This window comes from Pezoporus flaviventris, unplaced genomic scaffold (assembly GCF_033815535.1).
Source record: "Pezoporus flaviventris isolate CSIRO_AGI_PZ_B2104156 unplaced genomic scaffold, CSIRO_AGI_Pfla_v1 ptg000002l, whole genome shotgun sequence".
In the NCBI taxonomy this organism is placed as follows: Eukaryota; Metazoa; Chordata; class Aves; order Psittaciformes; family Psittacidae; genus Pezoporus; species Pezoporus flaviventris.
Genome location: NW_026892550.1, coordinates 34625263 through 34640359, shown reverse-complemented (window position 1 = coordinate 34640359; position 15097 = coordinate 34625263). Strand labels below are relative to the sequence as shown.

At 36.4% G+C, this 15097-nt stretch overlaps 1 protein-coding gene and 1 long non-coding RNA gene across 2 annotated transcripts in view; both read right to left on the bottom strand.

The window, feature by feature from the left end:
- Window positions 1–15097, bottom strand: part of LOC133280260 (uncharacterized) — a 613335-nt gene that overhangs the window by 164521 nt on the left and 433717 nt on the right. The window lies entirely within an intron of this gene.
- The window catches only part of VEGFC (vascular endothelial growth factor C), a 70928-nt gene that overhangs the window by 10450 nt on the left and 45381 nt on the right, over window positions 1–15097 (bottom strand). The window contains exons 2-3 of the mRNA XM_061474695.1: window positions 9869–10082; window positions 7803–7993 (exon numbers count right to left, since the gene is read on the bottom strand). Of these exons, the coding sequence (XP_061330679.1) occupies window positions 7803–7993; window positions 9869–10082 (405 nt within the window). The remainder of the gene's footprint in view (window positions 1–7802; window positions 7994–9868; window positions 10083–15097) is intronic.

Here is a 15097-nt window from a genome sequence, read left to right as displayed (position 1 = left end):
ATGTAACAGCCTTTACTATATTAAATATCTCATAAGAAAATGTATCCTTAAAAGACATGTATGAATTGCGGGATAGAACAGAGAGTATGAACTTAATTAGAATATTACACATGTAAAGTGAACCTTGTTTGCTCTCTTATGACAGTATGAACTTTCTTTCAGAAGTTGAAGTAAAAACCCACTACAGGGAGAACTGATAAAACTTAGAAAGTGAATATAAGCATGATTCTTCAAGTCCCTATCAGCCCAACTGTACTCCTGTTTGGCTTCAGGAGCACGCTGAGAGAAATTTCTATAACACACATACAAACTGCGAGTATAAATGACAGTGAACATGAACCTATATTTATCCTTCTTATTTAACCTACATTTATCCTTCAATTTAAACTGCAACAGGTATCAGTTTAGAGAGCAATATTACTAACATCTGTTCCCATCAGCACTTTAATGGTGCAATGCAAAACAAGCCTAGCTAAACAGTGCAAAAGTAGACTAGCTTCCTTGATCTTATTGAATTACCTGCAGTTTGTTCAACTAAATTCTCTTAATAACAATGTATTTTACATCACCCAACAGTAGCTACTGCTTATATAAAGTCAAAAAACTTAAATCAGCCATTTAAATTAGAGATTATAACATAATATATTAGGTATTACATTTCTAGTCCTCGCTTTTGGAAAGTGCTTGATACATGAACTAGCATTTTGAAAAAAAATATAAACCAGCTCTATTTTCATTACTAGAAATGATGGAAGTGAAATAATAGGATTGGAATTGTTGATTTGTCCTTCCTATACTTTTGTCTGTACATGCTATTAGGATACTATAGTCTGATGCATACTGAAAAGGAGATATTTATTCTTCTCTTCTGATAATGAAAATATATCAAGAAGAGACTTCACAAGAAACTAATTATTGAAAAGTAGTTTGTTACAGAAAACGTATTTAATATTCAGAATAATTCAGTTTAAATAATCTATGGCATTTTAAAATAAGATCTATTCTACAGAAAATCTATATTATGCTCTCAGCTGTGTTGTGCTCCCTAAATCCAATGAAGCTATTTAAGTGTAAGTGAATCAATTCTCAAAATGCATAAGATGGGTTTGAATTATCACCTTAATAAATCATTTCAAATTAGGCAAGATCAGACCTTGCGTAATGCTATTTTTGTCAACATCTCTAATTTATTTCTTGCTCATCTTTCTCATCCAACAGAACAAGAAGCTCAACACTTCTTGTCACTACAGTGCATGTCTGGCAACATATAACAGCTGAACGTCAACATCTAGAAAGGATATTTCTATGAGAAGTGCACCATAACATTTATGTAGGAAAGGCTGGTTCTTGACTCCCTTCTTTTCTGGCATCACTGCTGGCTGTGGGTACCATTGTTTGTTGCCACACTGCCCTAATGGGTACCTCTTATTGGACAGAAGATAGCTTATATTTCTGTCTGATCCCTCATTCAGTAAAGGATTTGTTTTAACCGTATTCTTAAGGGACTGAATCTTCTCTTCTCTCCCAACTTCAAATGATAGTAAAAATCTGACTAATTCATACTACAGACAATGGAGAAAAGACATTTCATTCAGGTCAGTTCTTCAGAGACCAATGCCTGAAGACAGATATTCAGGAATAAAGACTGCAAAGAATGAGCTCCATTTGCCAAAAGAACATGAGATCTGACAGGAGTAGGGATTAGGGCAGTTTTTTCAAAGGGGAGAGCTTTCATTCCTTGCAGTTTTCAGAAAAATGTTAGTAATTATAGTACATTGTGAGTGTTGCCAGAGTTAGAAGCAAACACTCAAAAGCTAGAAGAAAAAAAACTAGACTCAACTTGCTTATGCAGCCCTGTACATTTGTGCTACCAACACTGCATTGCCACGAATCCAGCGGAAATCAAGTGCTGAAGAAATGTGTAAGACAGTAACTAAAAAGTATCATATATAACAAAAAAACAAACTCCATAACCCAAATAAACAAAACCACAAAATCATAGTCGAAGCTCAATCCTAACCTTTTCCATAGAAGTTAATATCATAAGCATAAGTCAGTAACATGCGGTTAATATCAATGCGTAACACGTATTAATGGAAGCTCTATGTAACTGAAGAACAGTTGAAAGCCATACACAGTTAATGCATTTCAGAAGAACCTAACACATACCATTCAGCTAGTCTAAGGCTGTTTTGTCACAGAAAGCCAGATGGCAGGTCTTTCCTACAGTCTTTTCCACCATATCCAACATTTCAATGTACTGTGTTCAGTCCTCATCTCCTTAGGTCTTCACCCAATATGATTCTCCATGCTAACCTCCCATCATTTCAGCCCAACCCAATTTTCCCTTTCAGCCAGCACATCAAACTTGATTTCCCTTTCCTCTTTTTGGGTTCCTTAGCATAATTTGTAGCATTCTTTCACACGCATGCCTTGCCCCAGCTACTTTTGGATGAACCAGATTCCTTCCTTCCCCAAAAGATAAAGGAGAGTGTATCAATGACAGGCTCTTCGTAGAAGATGGAACTGCATCAGATTTTTGTTGAGCTCCAAGTTACAAAATCTTCTAGTTAAAAATAAAGCTGAGTCTCCCAACAATTCCATTTGCCTCCCTAAGTCTTTTCTTTTAACGCTTAAAAGCAAACAGATTGTCTGAAAGATATCAAAACACAAATTCCTCATACAAAACCCTCAAGTATTATATTCTTTACCTAAAATCAGAAAACATGAAAAATTTTTTGATATAAAAAAAATAAATCACAATTTCTGTTTTAACAATAAAGCCATATACACTTCTTTCTCACTCTGGTCTAAGAAAATGCAGAACCACAAATTTTTCTGTAGTTTTAAAGAAAAAAAACACATCAAGCTGCATCTGGCAGAGAAAATTTCACCCCCTCTTGTTAATGAATAGCAAAATCAGGATAAGAATGACAAGAGAGTTTATAATGGAGTATGTTGGATAACCTCAGTATTAGGTTACTTAAACTAGAATTGTTTATCATGGAACAAGATTATTTGAGACTATAGAATCATTTGGGTTGGAAGGAACTTTCAAAGCTCATCTAGTCCAACCCCCCTGCAATGAGCAAGGACATCTTCAACCAGATCAGGTTGCTCAGAACCACATCCAGATGGGCTCTGAATGCTTCCAGGGATGGCATATCCACCACCTCTCTGCACAACCTGTGCCAGTATTCTACCACCTTCATTGTAAAGAAATTTTTCCTCACATCCAGCTTGAATCTCCCCTCTGATATTGGTCATTATATTGATACATCTCTGGTAAAGGAAACATGATGTTCTTGGTGTTAATAACTGAGCTTCCTTATAACAGTCCCCATCTTTATGTCATGAAAAAATGCAAGTCTTTCTTACAGTAAATGGCTTAAATATAAATGTGTGCTAAACCCATGACAGCCATTGGTACTCTATGGATTTAAAAACAAAATCAAACAAAAGTTTTGGTTACAGGACAATTTTTTAAATTATTTATTAAGGATATGTATTTTCTGTAGTTCCCATTGACTTTGTATCTGTCTAGACAAACTTGAAATATTAATTTTCAAATATGCAGGAAGGTAATTTTTCTTCATGCACTTGGATTACATAATCTGCAATAAGGAGTATTTTAAGCTTAATCCTTACCCTTTGTTCCACTGCACCAGCCAAAATTAAAAGGCAGCAGCTTATCCTACAGACCCAAACATCAGCTTCTTGTACTTACTGCCCCCTAGTACAGACAGGTATGTTATTAAAGAACTTTTCTGACTAATACAAAGGTAAATGAATAAGCACACCACTTTTACAACTATGCACGCAACTACAAACAATTTTTTCCCTGGATTTTCATTCTTTTGCCATCAGTTCTTTTAAATCCTTGAAGTTCAGTACAATATCAAGTAAGAAGTGCTGCAAGAGGACACTAGGCAAAAGTGAGTCCTAATTGCTCTACCCAACCAGACTTGGTGTTTGGCACTCCACAACCTGCCATTACCGTGAGCCATGTGTACCAGGGTCCCCCTTTTTCCCAGCTTTGTTATTTGTTCAGCCATCCTATCAGAAGTGTCTAGGCCAGAGCTGTGTGGTCCCACAGACCATCCCTGTAGTAGGCTCTTTTCTGTTCTCATACTGGCAGCGCTCTTCCTTTAGCCAGTTACAGAGTTGGAGTGGAGAACAGCAACAAGAGTGGGACCATAGCTGGGTCCACAACCTATAGCTCAGCATGATTTTAAGCTTAAAAAAAAACCCAAGCCCCTAAAACACAAAAATAGCTAACAGCTTGACCAAAAGCACTATCAGAATGCCTTCTGAAAAAAATTCCCATGTAATCCTCCACACTGATCCTTATAAAGGCATGTACTTTTGATTTACTGCACTGATAGCTCCTTCTTTAGACTAGAAGGACTTAATGCCATACTTTCTAAAAAAAAAAACCCACAACAAACCCCTGTTGATTTCTATATGAAGTATTTATTTGCTTCAGTGGCTAATTTATTCAACACTATCATCATATGTGCCATTGTATCAGCACACATAAAATTATTATGATCTCTGACTTCTGAAATATAAAACAATCAAAACTGTTATTTCCATACCAGGATAAGGAAAGCTTGTAATTCCAGATACTTTTCAAATACAGGATTTATGTATTATCTTTTCCCAGATTTACATTAACTACACTATATTCTTCTGATGGACTGTGGTTTATTTTGGCAAGTTTCCCTTAAATTGATTGACTCCTAGTTTCCATCACTTGTGATCTTTGTGCTTCCTAAAGTGTCAGTAAGGCTGGCCAAACATAATGAGTGTAACAGAGCACAATGTGTCTAGAGAAGTTTTTAAGCTAAGGATGTAAGACTGTTCGATTTCAAAACTCTAAATATTTCTAGACTGGAAAGAATGAATATGAGCTATTTGAAAAATGGTAAATCATCTTTATTTATTTTACCATCTTTCTTGACAAAACAGTATTTCAAGGCTTATGTGTAACCTATTCAAGGCAACAGGTAACCTATCTGATACGATACATTTCATATCTGATTAATATGCTTAATTAGTATACTCACTCCATCTTTTTATATTTGAATCACTTTTCAAAATATCTTTTAACAAAAAGCATTTGGAAATTATAATGATGTATCTCCCACTATTAATAGTACCTACTATATTGATCATTACCGTCTTAAATCTAAAACAGAAAAATGGATGGCATAAATGGTAAAGTTCAAAACTGAAAATTCTTGTGACATATGCATCTCCAAATCATGTAAGGGAACTCCATGTACATATCAAATATGGAAAACCATTTCAAACTGTTAACTTGTTTCCTGGGAGAGAAGCTCCTCTAAATCTATTTTCAAATTACTTTGAAACATGCTTTCTCTTGAGGAATTATTACTGTAAACATGAAAAAGGAAGATTTAGGACCTTTACATCATATGATCTAAAAGAAGTCAAAAAACTGTCCATCCTGCCAGCCAAGAGGAAGAATAGAATGAGACGGTTCTCTGCCATCTGCTTACTGCTTCAATGTATATACGTGGCATAAAGAAGTGCAACTGGATAGGATGTTGCTCCACCAGGTAGTTCCTATCTTTGTAACTCCTATTGAATTGCTCATGTCATGGAAATGGAGAATAACTGTTTGATTAATAAATTAAGAGGAAAAACCAACACAACCACACCACAAAACAAAAATCCAGAAAAAACACTTTCCCATCAGACCTTTACTAAACAAGCCACCACTTACAAAGTTGGGCTACTGCAGTGTCACAGATAAAGTTCTACTGAATTTTATGCATTAGCTTAGGGGATCAAATGTTTTCATATTCCTTGTACCACACCTCTAATTAAGAAATTTTCTCATGTCCAAATCATAACTGTACAAACACCCTTTTGCAACTACAGAAACAGGTTTTGTGGGGAAAATGGTATTAAAAGCAAAGCAGAATACTGATCCATTTTTCACTTAATAAAGTTGAGTAGCTAGAAAGGAGGAACACAGTCTGGAGAACTACTGACCTCTCTCCAGACCACCACAGTGTTCCACGAGCCAATCTGGGAACATCTGACCTAGTCCATTCACCTGGCAATCAATGATTTGCTCCCCATAAAAATAATTTCTATGCTTAGCTCTTTTCAATTATTTTTTATTAAAGCTGATATCAATTTCTTTTAGGTTTTAATGTCTGGAACCAACGCTAGAGCTTGCCCTCACAGTAAGACCTCCAGCTGAAAAGTTAATTTCCCATTAAGCGCTTTTTCTGCTGGGTGAACAGTATGAAGTTATCTTAGGGAGTTTATGCACCGTTAATAAAGTTTCAAAAATGGTGACTTACGAAAAGCCAGAAGATAGCTGGTTAACTAACCATAAGTTCTCTTTTCATTCAGGAAATAAAAGGAAAACAGTAGTGAAAATAGGTGTGTAGGGTACCTGAATTCCACAGAAGGGTCTTGAATCCAATACTTTTTTCTTCCTAATTCTCATCTGATATAGGGGTAAGCTGTGGTCACATAACTTTAAAAATATTTGAGATGATGACAGATGAAGAGATATAGCTATAGCTCTCTTCCTTTATTAAGGGTTTTTTTAAAACTGCATTCTGTCAAGGACCAGATAAAACTGGAAAGCAGAAGCAAGATAGAAAACTCAGAGATTAAACTGCTTGCTTTTACAGAATCAGTTAAGAAAACAAAACAATGCTATTGCCTCTTTCTTCTTTCTAGTAAGTCCTTTAACATTTTCCTTTCCAGAGTCTCTCAAATCTTTAACTACTCCTATATCATATCATCACCAATGACATCAAGATCTTAAAAAAGAAACTTAGCACTAAACGTTTTCAACTAGGACAGAAAATGTACTAAATGTTTTCTGTATATCCCGTTTTTCTAATTCCCTCTCAAGAAGGCTCAGAGCACTAAGAAGTTTAATGATAAAGGAATGACATTTCTATGGGCTACAATTTCAAAGTTGGTTATGCAGTTGTGTGTCTTCCTTATAAATATGTACTGCATCTTCAGCTAGTTGAAAAAGGAAGCAAGATTTACACTAAAATTAGTTTTCTTCAAGGTATCAGAAAGATGAGATAAAAAGCAAAAAGCCACAATCAACAAAAATACTAGCAAGTACTGTAACAAAAGCAAAATATTCTAGAAAATGTTTTGAAGCATAGCTATTTTTATATTATTTTTGAGAGAAAAGTTGCAAAATAATTGTAAAAATTGTTACAGCTACTTATGTACTACATATATGTTATAGCATGTATGCTTTTTCTTTTAAAGGCAGCTCACAGGCTTAGTGTACAACCTCTGCACACTCCTACCTCATCACTAGCCTTGAAGACTAAAACCCACACATATACCTGAAGGAGATGGATTAAAACAAAATTAATAGGTAAATTACACTAATATTTCTTAATACAGTAAAATTCAGTTCCTAAAAGGCCTTATTTGCAACATGTATCCTGTTTGCACATGTCCTGAAACAGTCTTTTTCTTCACTGATAAAATTACAGGCTAGTTTTTCAGAGTGCTTGCCTCATACATGAGGCAAATGGTAGATGAGAAAAAAAAGGGGAACATCACATTTTTTCCCCTAAAAATAATAAACAGATACATATTTAGGGGGAAATAGCATTAAACACTTTCTTCCAGGAAGTAGTCTCTTCAGCTGTTTTTTCTATGTATTCTGGAATTGATTTTTTTCTCTTCTCACAATCGCAATAACAAGGTTTAAAAAATGCATAATCATAAATGGAATTGCAAGATGCACTCAAATTGTAGTAAAAGTGAGAACTTACTGTCTTGCTGATGTAACTTGTGCTGATATTCATACACTGGAGTCCTTCACTATTGCAGCAACCTCCACATCTGTAGATGGATACACATGGGGGTTTAAAGAAGGTGTTTGTAGTTGCTCCAAACTCTTTTCCCACATCCACACACACTTCACGTGGCATGCACTGAGTTTTTCTCCATTCAGTATCAATACCTGCCAAGTTATAGGGAATTTCATGTGTTATAAAGTAACTGTTTAAAAACAATACTCTCCTGCAGTAAATTAGTAGGATTTTTTTAAAAGTTTAGAACCAGAATATGCACTGCTTATTCTCAGACCCTTTATTCAGTGAAATACACAACTCTTAATTTCTAGCTAATTTTTCTTCTCCGTAGGGATGTGACATACTGTCATGGAGCAGAAGGCAAGTGACAGAAAAGGCAACATAACAGAGTTGGGGAGAGCTTATGACGTAGAATCATAGAAAGGTTTGAGTTGGAAGGGACCTTTAAAGGTCATCTAATCCAACCCTCCTGCAGTGAGCAGGGACATTTTTAACTAGATCAGGTTGCTCAGAGCCCCATCCAGCCTGACTGAATGTTTCCAGGGGTGGGCATCCACAGCTTCTCTGAGCAACCTGTTCCAGTGTCTTAACACCCTCATTGTAAAATATTTTTTCCTTATATCTCATCTAAATCTACTCATCTCTTTTAGTTTAAACCATTACTCCTTGTCCAGCTGCAACAGGTACCACTAAAAAGTCTGTCACCATCTTTCTTATAAGCCCCCTTTATCTAATGAAAGGCCATAACTAGGTCTTCCCGGAGCCTTCTCCAGGCTGAACAAGCCCAACTCTCTCAGTCCATCTTCATAGGAGAGGTGTTCCAGTCCTCTGAGCAACTTTGTGGCCCTCCTCTGGACCTGCTCCAACAGGTCCAAGTCCTTCCACTGTTGGGGGCCCCAGAGCTGAACACAGTATTCCAGGTGGGGTCTTGAAGAGAAGAGTACAGTGGGAGAATCATCTCCCTCGACCTCCTGGCCAGCCAGCTGTACATACCCTTTCTTGTGTGCCTGGGCTTCCTTACCTTGACTGAAGACTAAAGAAGCACTGCATATCTCTGCAAAATAATTTTTAATCAGTCCCACACAGTACTTCCCTTGGATACTATATATTAGAAACAATAAATCTGATGCCTAAGCTTGAATACATTTACTTTGAATACTACAAAAGTACAATTTAAAGCAAAAGGTCAGCAATTATACACATCATAAAATTTAATCTGAAAGGTGGTATTTGTGCCCAGATTATTCACGTAAATTTGGGCAAACATTTCACATCATGTTATACAGCCTTTTATCAAATACAATCTTACATGAAACACCCATTAGACTTGCAGCTGTACAGATCCCTTTATTCTCTCCTGGAGTTAGTTCTTGATAGGCTATTCAGCAAAAATGGAAATTTCACCTAATGCATAACTTAAAGTCTCCATTAAGTACATGATTTCCAGCATCATGTCAAAAAATACACTTCCTGCTCTAAATCCTGTGTTTCTCTGCTTGCAAGCGCTTACTTAAACTGTAAACTATTATGTTTTTATCCAGGCCATCTGAGACACTTCAGACGTATTTGTTTGAAGCTGTTTTTTTTCTGGTTTGAGCATAACATGACAACTACCCTTTTGTAACAGGAACAACCTACAAGTGCATTATTTGGTGTCCTAAAGCAGTAACATGCAAGAGAAGAAAGCTTTACCAGCTGTGATGTAATCACAGAAAATGAGCAGAAACTGTTCAATGAATCCGATTATTAGTGCCCTCTTTGCTTTCTGCAAAATTATTACAGCCTTTACAAAGCAGGATTCACCCTTCTTACAATCGATATACTAAAAATATGTCTGCAGAGCAATTTGTTACATTTTGGAAGTTGATTGTCAAGGATTTTATATTACAAACATGACATCAAATCAAACTGCTGAGGTTGGTTTACTGACAATGCTTAGCTTTTAAAGTATTTCTGACACAACTGAGAAGCCTTCAGATTTTAATTCGTTGTGTGTTAGAACACAGTTTGTGCCCTGTACTTACTTTTCAGGATGTCTGCATTATAGTGTGCTGCGGCAAATTTCAGGGAATCATCTGATCTTGTGTCAAAGCTGGAGTGTTCCCTGTTGTGTTGCCAACCTCCTTTCCTCAACTGACACTTGAACATTTTCCAGTACTCTGGGTAAAGTACTGTCATGAGTTCATCCACACTGGACACAGACCGCAACTGCTCTTCCAGGTCTTTGCTTGCATGAGCCTGTGAAAGTAACATGCAAGATTAATTACTTTCTCTATGACACAAGGTTTGTTGGAAACTAGCCTGAAAAACACCTTCTATATTGTAAAATAAAAATGTGCTCAAAGGGGTCCTCATTATAAAAACTGCTTTTGTCAGTCAATGCCAACAGTACTACATTAAGAAATACTGAAATGTTTTGCTTCTGTCACTAATTCTTTATCACATTTGTAATTCAAAATACCTTTGTGAGAAAACAGGTACAGCATTAAACAGTACAGATATTATAGTTTAGAGATTAATGCATTTTTATCTTGGAAAGAAAAGTTTTCATGCTAAAATTGTGAATGCTTAAACTTCAAAATATTTAAATTATGTTTATGTCATTTAATACTACATACTCTTGAAATAACACCAACTTTTTTTGCTTATTTTCCCCTAAGCCAGGAAAATCGAAACACCTAGAAACACAAAAACAATTTAAAAAAAAGGAAGAAAATAATTCATGTTATTTTGTACCTTTTTAGGGAAAATCTTGCTAAACAAATTCTATTATACAGCACTAATCCCGAAATCAGTAGGAGTCAAGGACTTTGGTAGCTTTCAGAATCTGAACAGCAAACTCCCTCACTCCTAAGAGTTTCAACTGAAACTCTTTAGGACTCTAAGCACTACATTCCTTAACTTGTTTTAACAGTAGCCTCAAATCCTGTAATCTCGCTTTCTTACTTGCTGGCTTTTACACAAACACTGCAATTGCATCTCCCTAAAATACTACAACTCACATTTACATTCTAATTTCTCACTTACCTGGAAGATCCCTCTATCCTCTTGGATGAAACAACATCCTGCATCAAAAGACCGTCGTTATTCCCTGCCCACTCTTCTCATCCATGAATTGCTGACTTCCCAAAGGGAAGGGCAGGACAGAGAAAGAATTGAAGAACCTTCAGCCACCTTCTCAGCCTACATGGCCCTTAGATGGCAGTATGAGACACCAAATCCAGAGACACAAAATCACTGTGAAACACCTCCAGCAGCTGGCTGCAGACTTACTACAAAACTATTGCTCTAGCCCAGGGAACACTAGGCTGTTTCTAAACCCAGGAATATGTAACTACAGAAACTGAAATTTCAGATTCCTCATTAAACTCCACTACTAACAAAAAGTCATTCAATTCAGTGATTTTGAACATTACAGGAGCAACACAACCAGTTCCAAACTAGCTCACCTGAATCAAAACTGCTCCTTTTCTGATAAACAACTGAAAAGGTACCAAATGGCTCCTGCTGTCACATTCACTTCCTTATCAGGTGTCAAATACAGGAGAAACGCCTTGGGGTAAGGCAGATTCACAGAAGTCATTTCCACAAATACAGTTAAATACAGGAGCCAAAGCTAATACAGATTTCAAAGTCATTTTATGTGTCCAAGAGTTAACAAATTTGAAAGTTCTCTCACTAAAGCCTCCCTAACCACAGTGTCATGACAAACTACTCTGTCCTGAGAGATTTCAACAACCAAGCTATCAGTCTTGGAAATATGCTCATTCAGGACTTCATCTCTTTCCTTGCCTCCGTAAGAAGGGCCCTCTCTGATGCAAGCCACCCAGCAAGCAGCATCTTGGGGCCTTGCCTTCCGATTCACGGGCAACACAGAACATCTCACTTCCCACCAGCCCTGCTCTCCTCGAAGGATGCCACACAGGTTCCTGATCAATGGGTCACAGACAAAAACCCAAGCTGAACAAACTACTAATTCGGCCACTGTCTGCTTGCTTTCATTTCTTGAGAGGTGAGAAGAGCAGGATTTGAGCAGCCTCATTCCTGACAGACTGTTTCATGAGGGTGCTGCAGCGCATGCCTTGGGTAATAGGAATGAGGTCACTGCCAGTACACCAAATGCCAGTGTTGCAGATGCATGTCTGCCACATGATGGGAATATGAGTGGCACGTGAGGTCATGGCATGGAGACAGCATGTATATCCTGTCACAAGGCTTGATGCCAGTCCATTACATATGGATGAAACCTTTAAAAGTGGTCTGATGAATCCTTTAAAAGCCTCTGCCACCCACTGTAGATAAATGTTGGTTATTGCTATTTCAGATATTCAAAGTACAGGCCTAGATCATCAGAAAAATAAGTAACAAAAGTTGAAATCACTTCATTGATAAGAAGCCAGGGTATAGAGCAGGAAAGAGGTTATATTTGTTAGAAGTAACATGTGTTGGTGAAATCTTTTTTTGGTCAGGAAATCAAGTCATGTCTTTCCAGCTGGACCGAAAATTTGGTATCCACATATAAAATATGTACGACTAAAAGTCAAAATACAAAAGAATTAGTGGCTTTAACAGAGTTTTGCATCAAATTCAATCAAGTATTGTTTCCAACTGCATTTCTTTCTGGATATTGCATGGGCACAAGCACCCTGTGTCTACAAGATGAAGTGCTCACTTTATGTGAACAAAAGGAAAACAATTTCTGGAGCAGACATATAAAACTACTGGGGTTTTGGCTTGGGCTTTTTTTTTTTTTTTTTAGATTAATCATCACTATTGCATCCGAATTATTTTGTGCTTAGTTTAGTTTAATAAAGCCACTTGCTTGTAACCATGGCTTCAATTAAAACCTACACTGTGAAAAACCAACTTGATTGCTAAAGGGCTTTTGTTCTCTCCCCTCTTCTGATTTAGCAAGAAAGGGAGAAGGAAACCCATACATTTGTAATAAATAAAGGACCTGCAGTGACCAGAGCTAGAAAGAAAAAACAAATAGAAAAAAAGTTGATTTTCTTTCAACGTTTCCAATATTACCTTGACACACAGATCAGTGACCTCTTCCCGAAATGTTCATTGTAAGTCTATGTATTTTAACTGTAGCAAAATTGCTCTCACCTGTGTCAAAATGTTTCATGGCACATACCTAAGGACCCTGTGGAGTGATTCAATTTTGTCTAACAGTCAAACTTTGACACAAACATCAAATAAAATCTTAAGTTCTGATCGATCAGAAGAGTGTGTCCTGCATACAATAAAAGCATCAGATCATTAAGGATTGCTAAAAAGAGTTCCTAAATTTTTAGGAGATGAATGCAACTGCTTCTGTAAATGTAACAGTTGTCTGGCAACATTTTCATTTTGTGCTAATTTTGGTTAATGTGAAAAAAATACACTGACTCAGGCCCTACCTTTTATCCCAGATTCTTTGCTGGCTCTTAACTGTGCACTGGCTTTTAGTATAGGACACTGAAAAAAATAATTAAAACCTCAAAACTTTTTTTCCAGTGGAAATCCAGACACCTGCACAAAATTTATGACAGACACACCTCCATAAGTATGTGCTAGAAATCAGAGCTCTAATTTTTCACTTATCTTATGCTAGTCCAGATTAGTGAAGTTTAGGAAGAAATACAGTCTGTAGATGCAAGTTAATGTCACACTAATAAGCTGGTTATTCCCAAATATAATCTTAAATAAATTAAAAAAAAAAAATTGTTCTATTGTCTGAAAATACTATAATGTTAACAAAGATTGTGATAAGAGAAATTCTACAATTTTTAGGACCAAAGTAAGCTTTTTGATGAATCATAGAATGGCTTGGGCTGGAGGTGTCCTTAAAGATCATCTAGTTCCAAACCCCTGGCCACAGGCAGCGAAACATTCCATTAGACCAGGTTGATTTTCATGTCATCAGTTGCAGTGCTCTCCACATAAAATCCTAGACCAACTGCTCAAGGTTTTTCTGGCAAGACGTTCTGGGATCTACACTCTACATTGAGAAGGAAGCAGGAAATAGTGCCATCAGTGCCTGTAGAGGAAAGAGTTATCTCTGTCCCATGTTTTCTATTTTCTTTGCTGTTTTAAATCAGTTAAGGGGTTGGGTTTTGTGCCTCCCTCCTTTACCTCCCCTTTTTTTTTTTACCACCACTCCTTTTGTAAGTGCTTATCTCGGTCCTTTGGTTGGCCATTCTGTGTTTGGGGTTTTTTTTGTTTTTTTTTTTTTGTCATTTTCACATATTATCAATGCTGTCTTGCACGACCACCTAAAAATGCTAGAGGCTATATTCTGGAGAAAGATGTTTGTTAAACCTTCGACTAGCCAGTCTCTGCAAGTTAATAGATGATACTGAGCAAAATAACAACTTGAAAACACAAGAATGAATGGAGAATACAGTAAAGACAAGCTTGCTCATTTCACTTCTTCCACATTATTTCCCAGAACAGAGGAAAATGACAAATACACATATAAATCAGGCAGTAAAGCTTGATGACAAGCACTCAGTATTATTTATTTAACTTATGATTTTATAGAATAAGATGTTCCTAATTTTCACAATGTGGCTTTCCATCATATATTATGTCCAGTTTTTCCTAGCTTGCAAGGGGAGGGGCAGGATATTAAATAGGCTCTATATCCATTAAAAAAAAAAAAATCAAATCTTTAATAGATTTCCCATGCATTATTTGTCTCTCACATGTCCCTGGTGTCTGCCCCTATTATTAATAACAAAGGTCAGAACACTTAATATTTGGCAGCATGCTTGACACATAATTGATGGCGCAATGTGCTATAACAGTACTTTATGCATCTGCTCTGAATATAGTTGTCAGCTCAATTCATTTTCAAGGATTTTGTTGACAATGCTTAATAGGAAAATGCTGTCTATACCCCCCTCCATTTTAATATGCTTATATTCTTCATTTATTGACTGACTGGTATGTAGTAAAAGTCAAGTGGTTAAATCCAAATGTTGAAACAATAAGCAAATGAAAATATTGCAAAATAAAAATATGTATAAACATTTCACTTGCATAATATTTCTTGTAATTTTCTTGTATTTCAGAGCTAGGCTTTTTGGAAGCAGATGACAGTAAAAGAAGAAAATATTCTAATTAAATATCTTAGCCAAAGTTAAGTATTAAGTTAACCTTTTTTTGTTCACCTATACAATCATGCTAAATAGTCTCACTTTTATCTCTTATGCATCAATCTGTCACTAGTAAAACTGAATGACTGCCTGCAGTTGCAACATTTT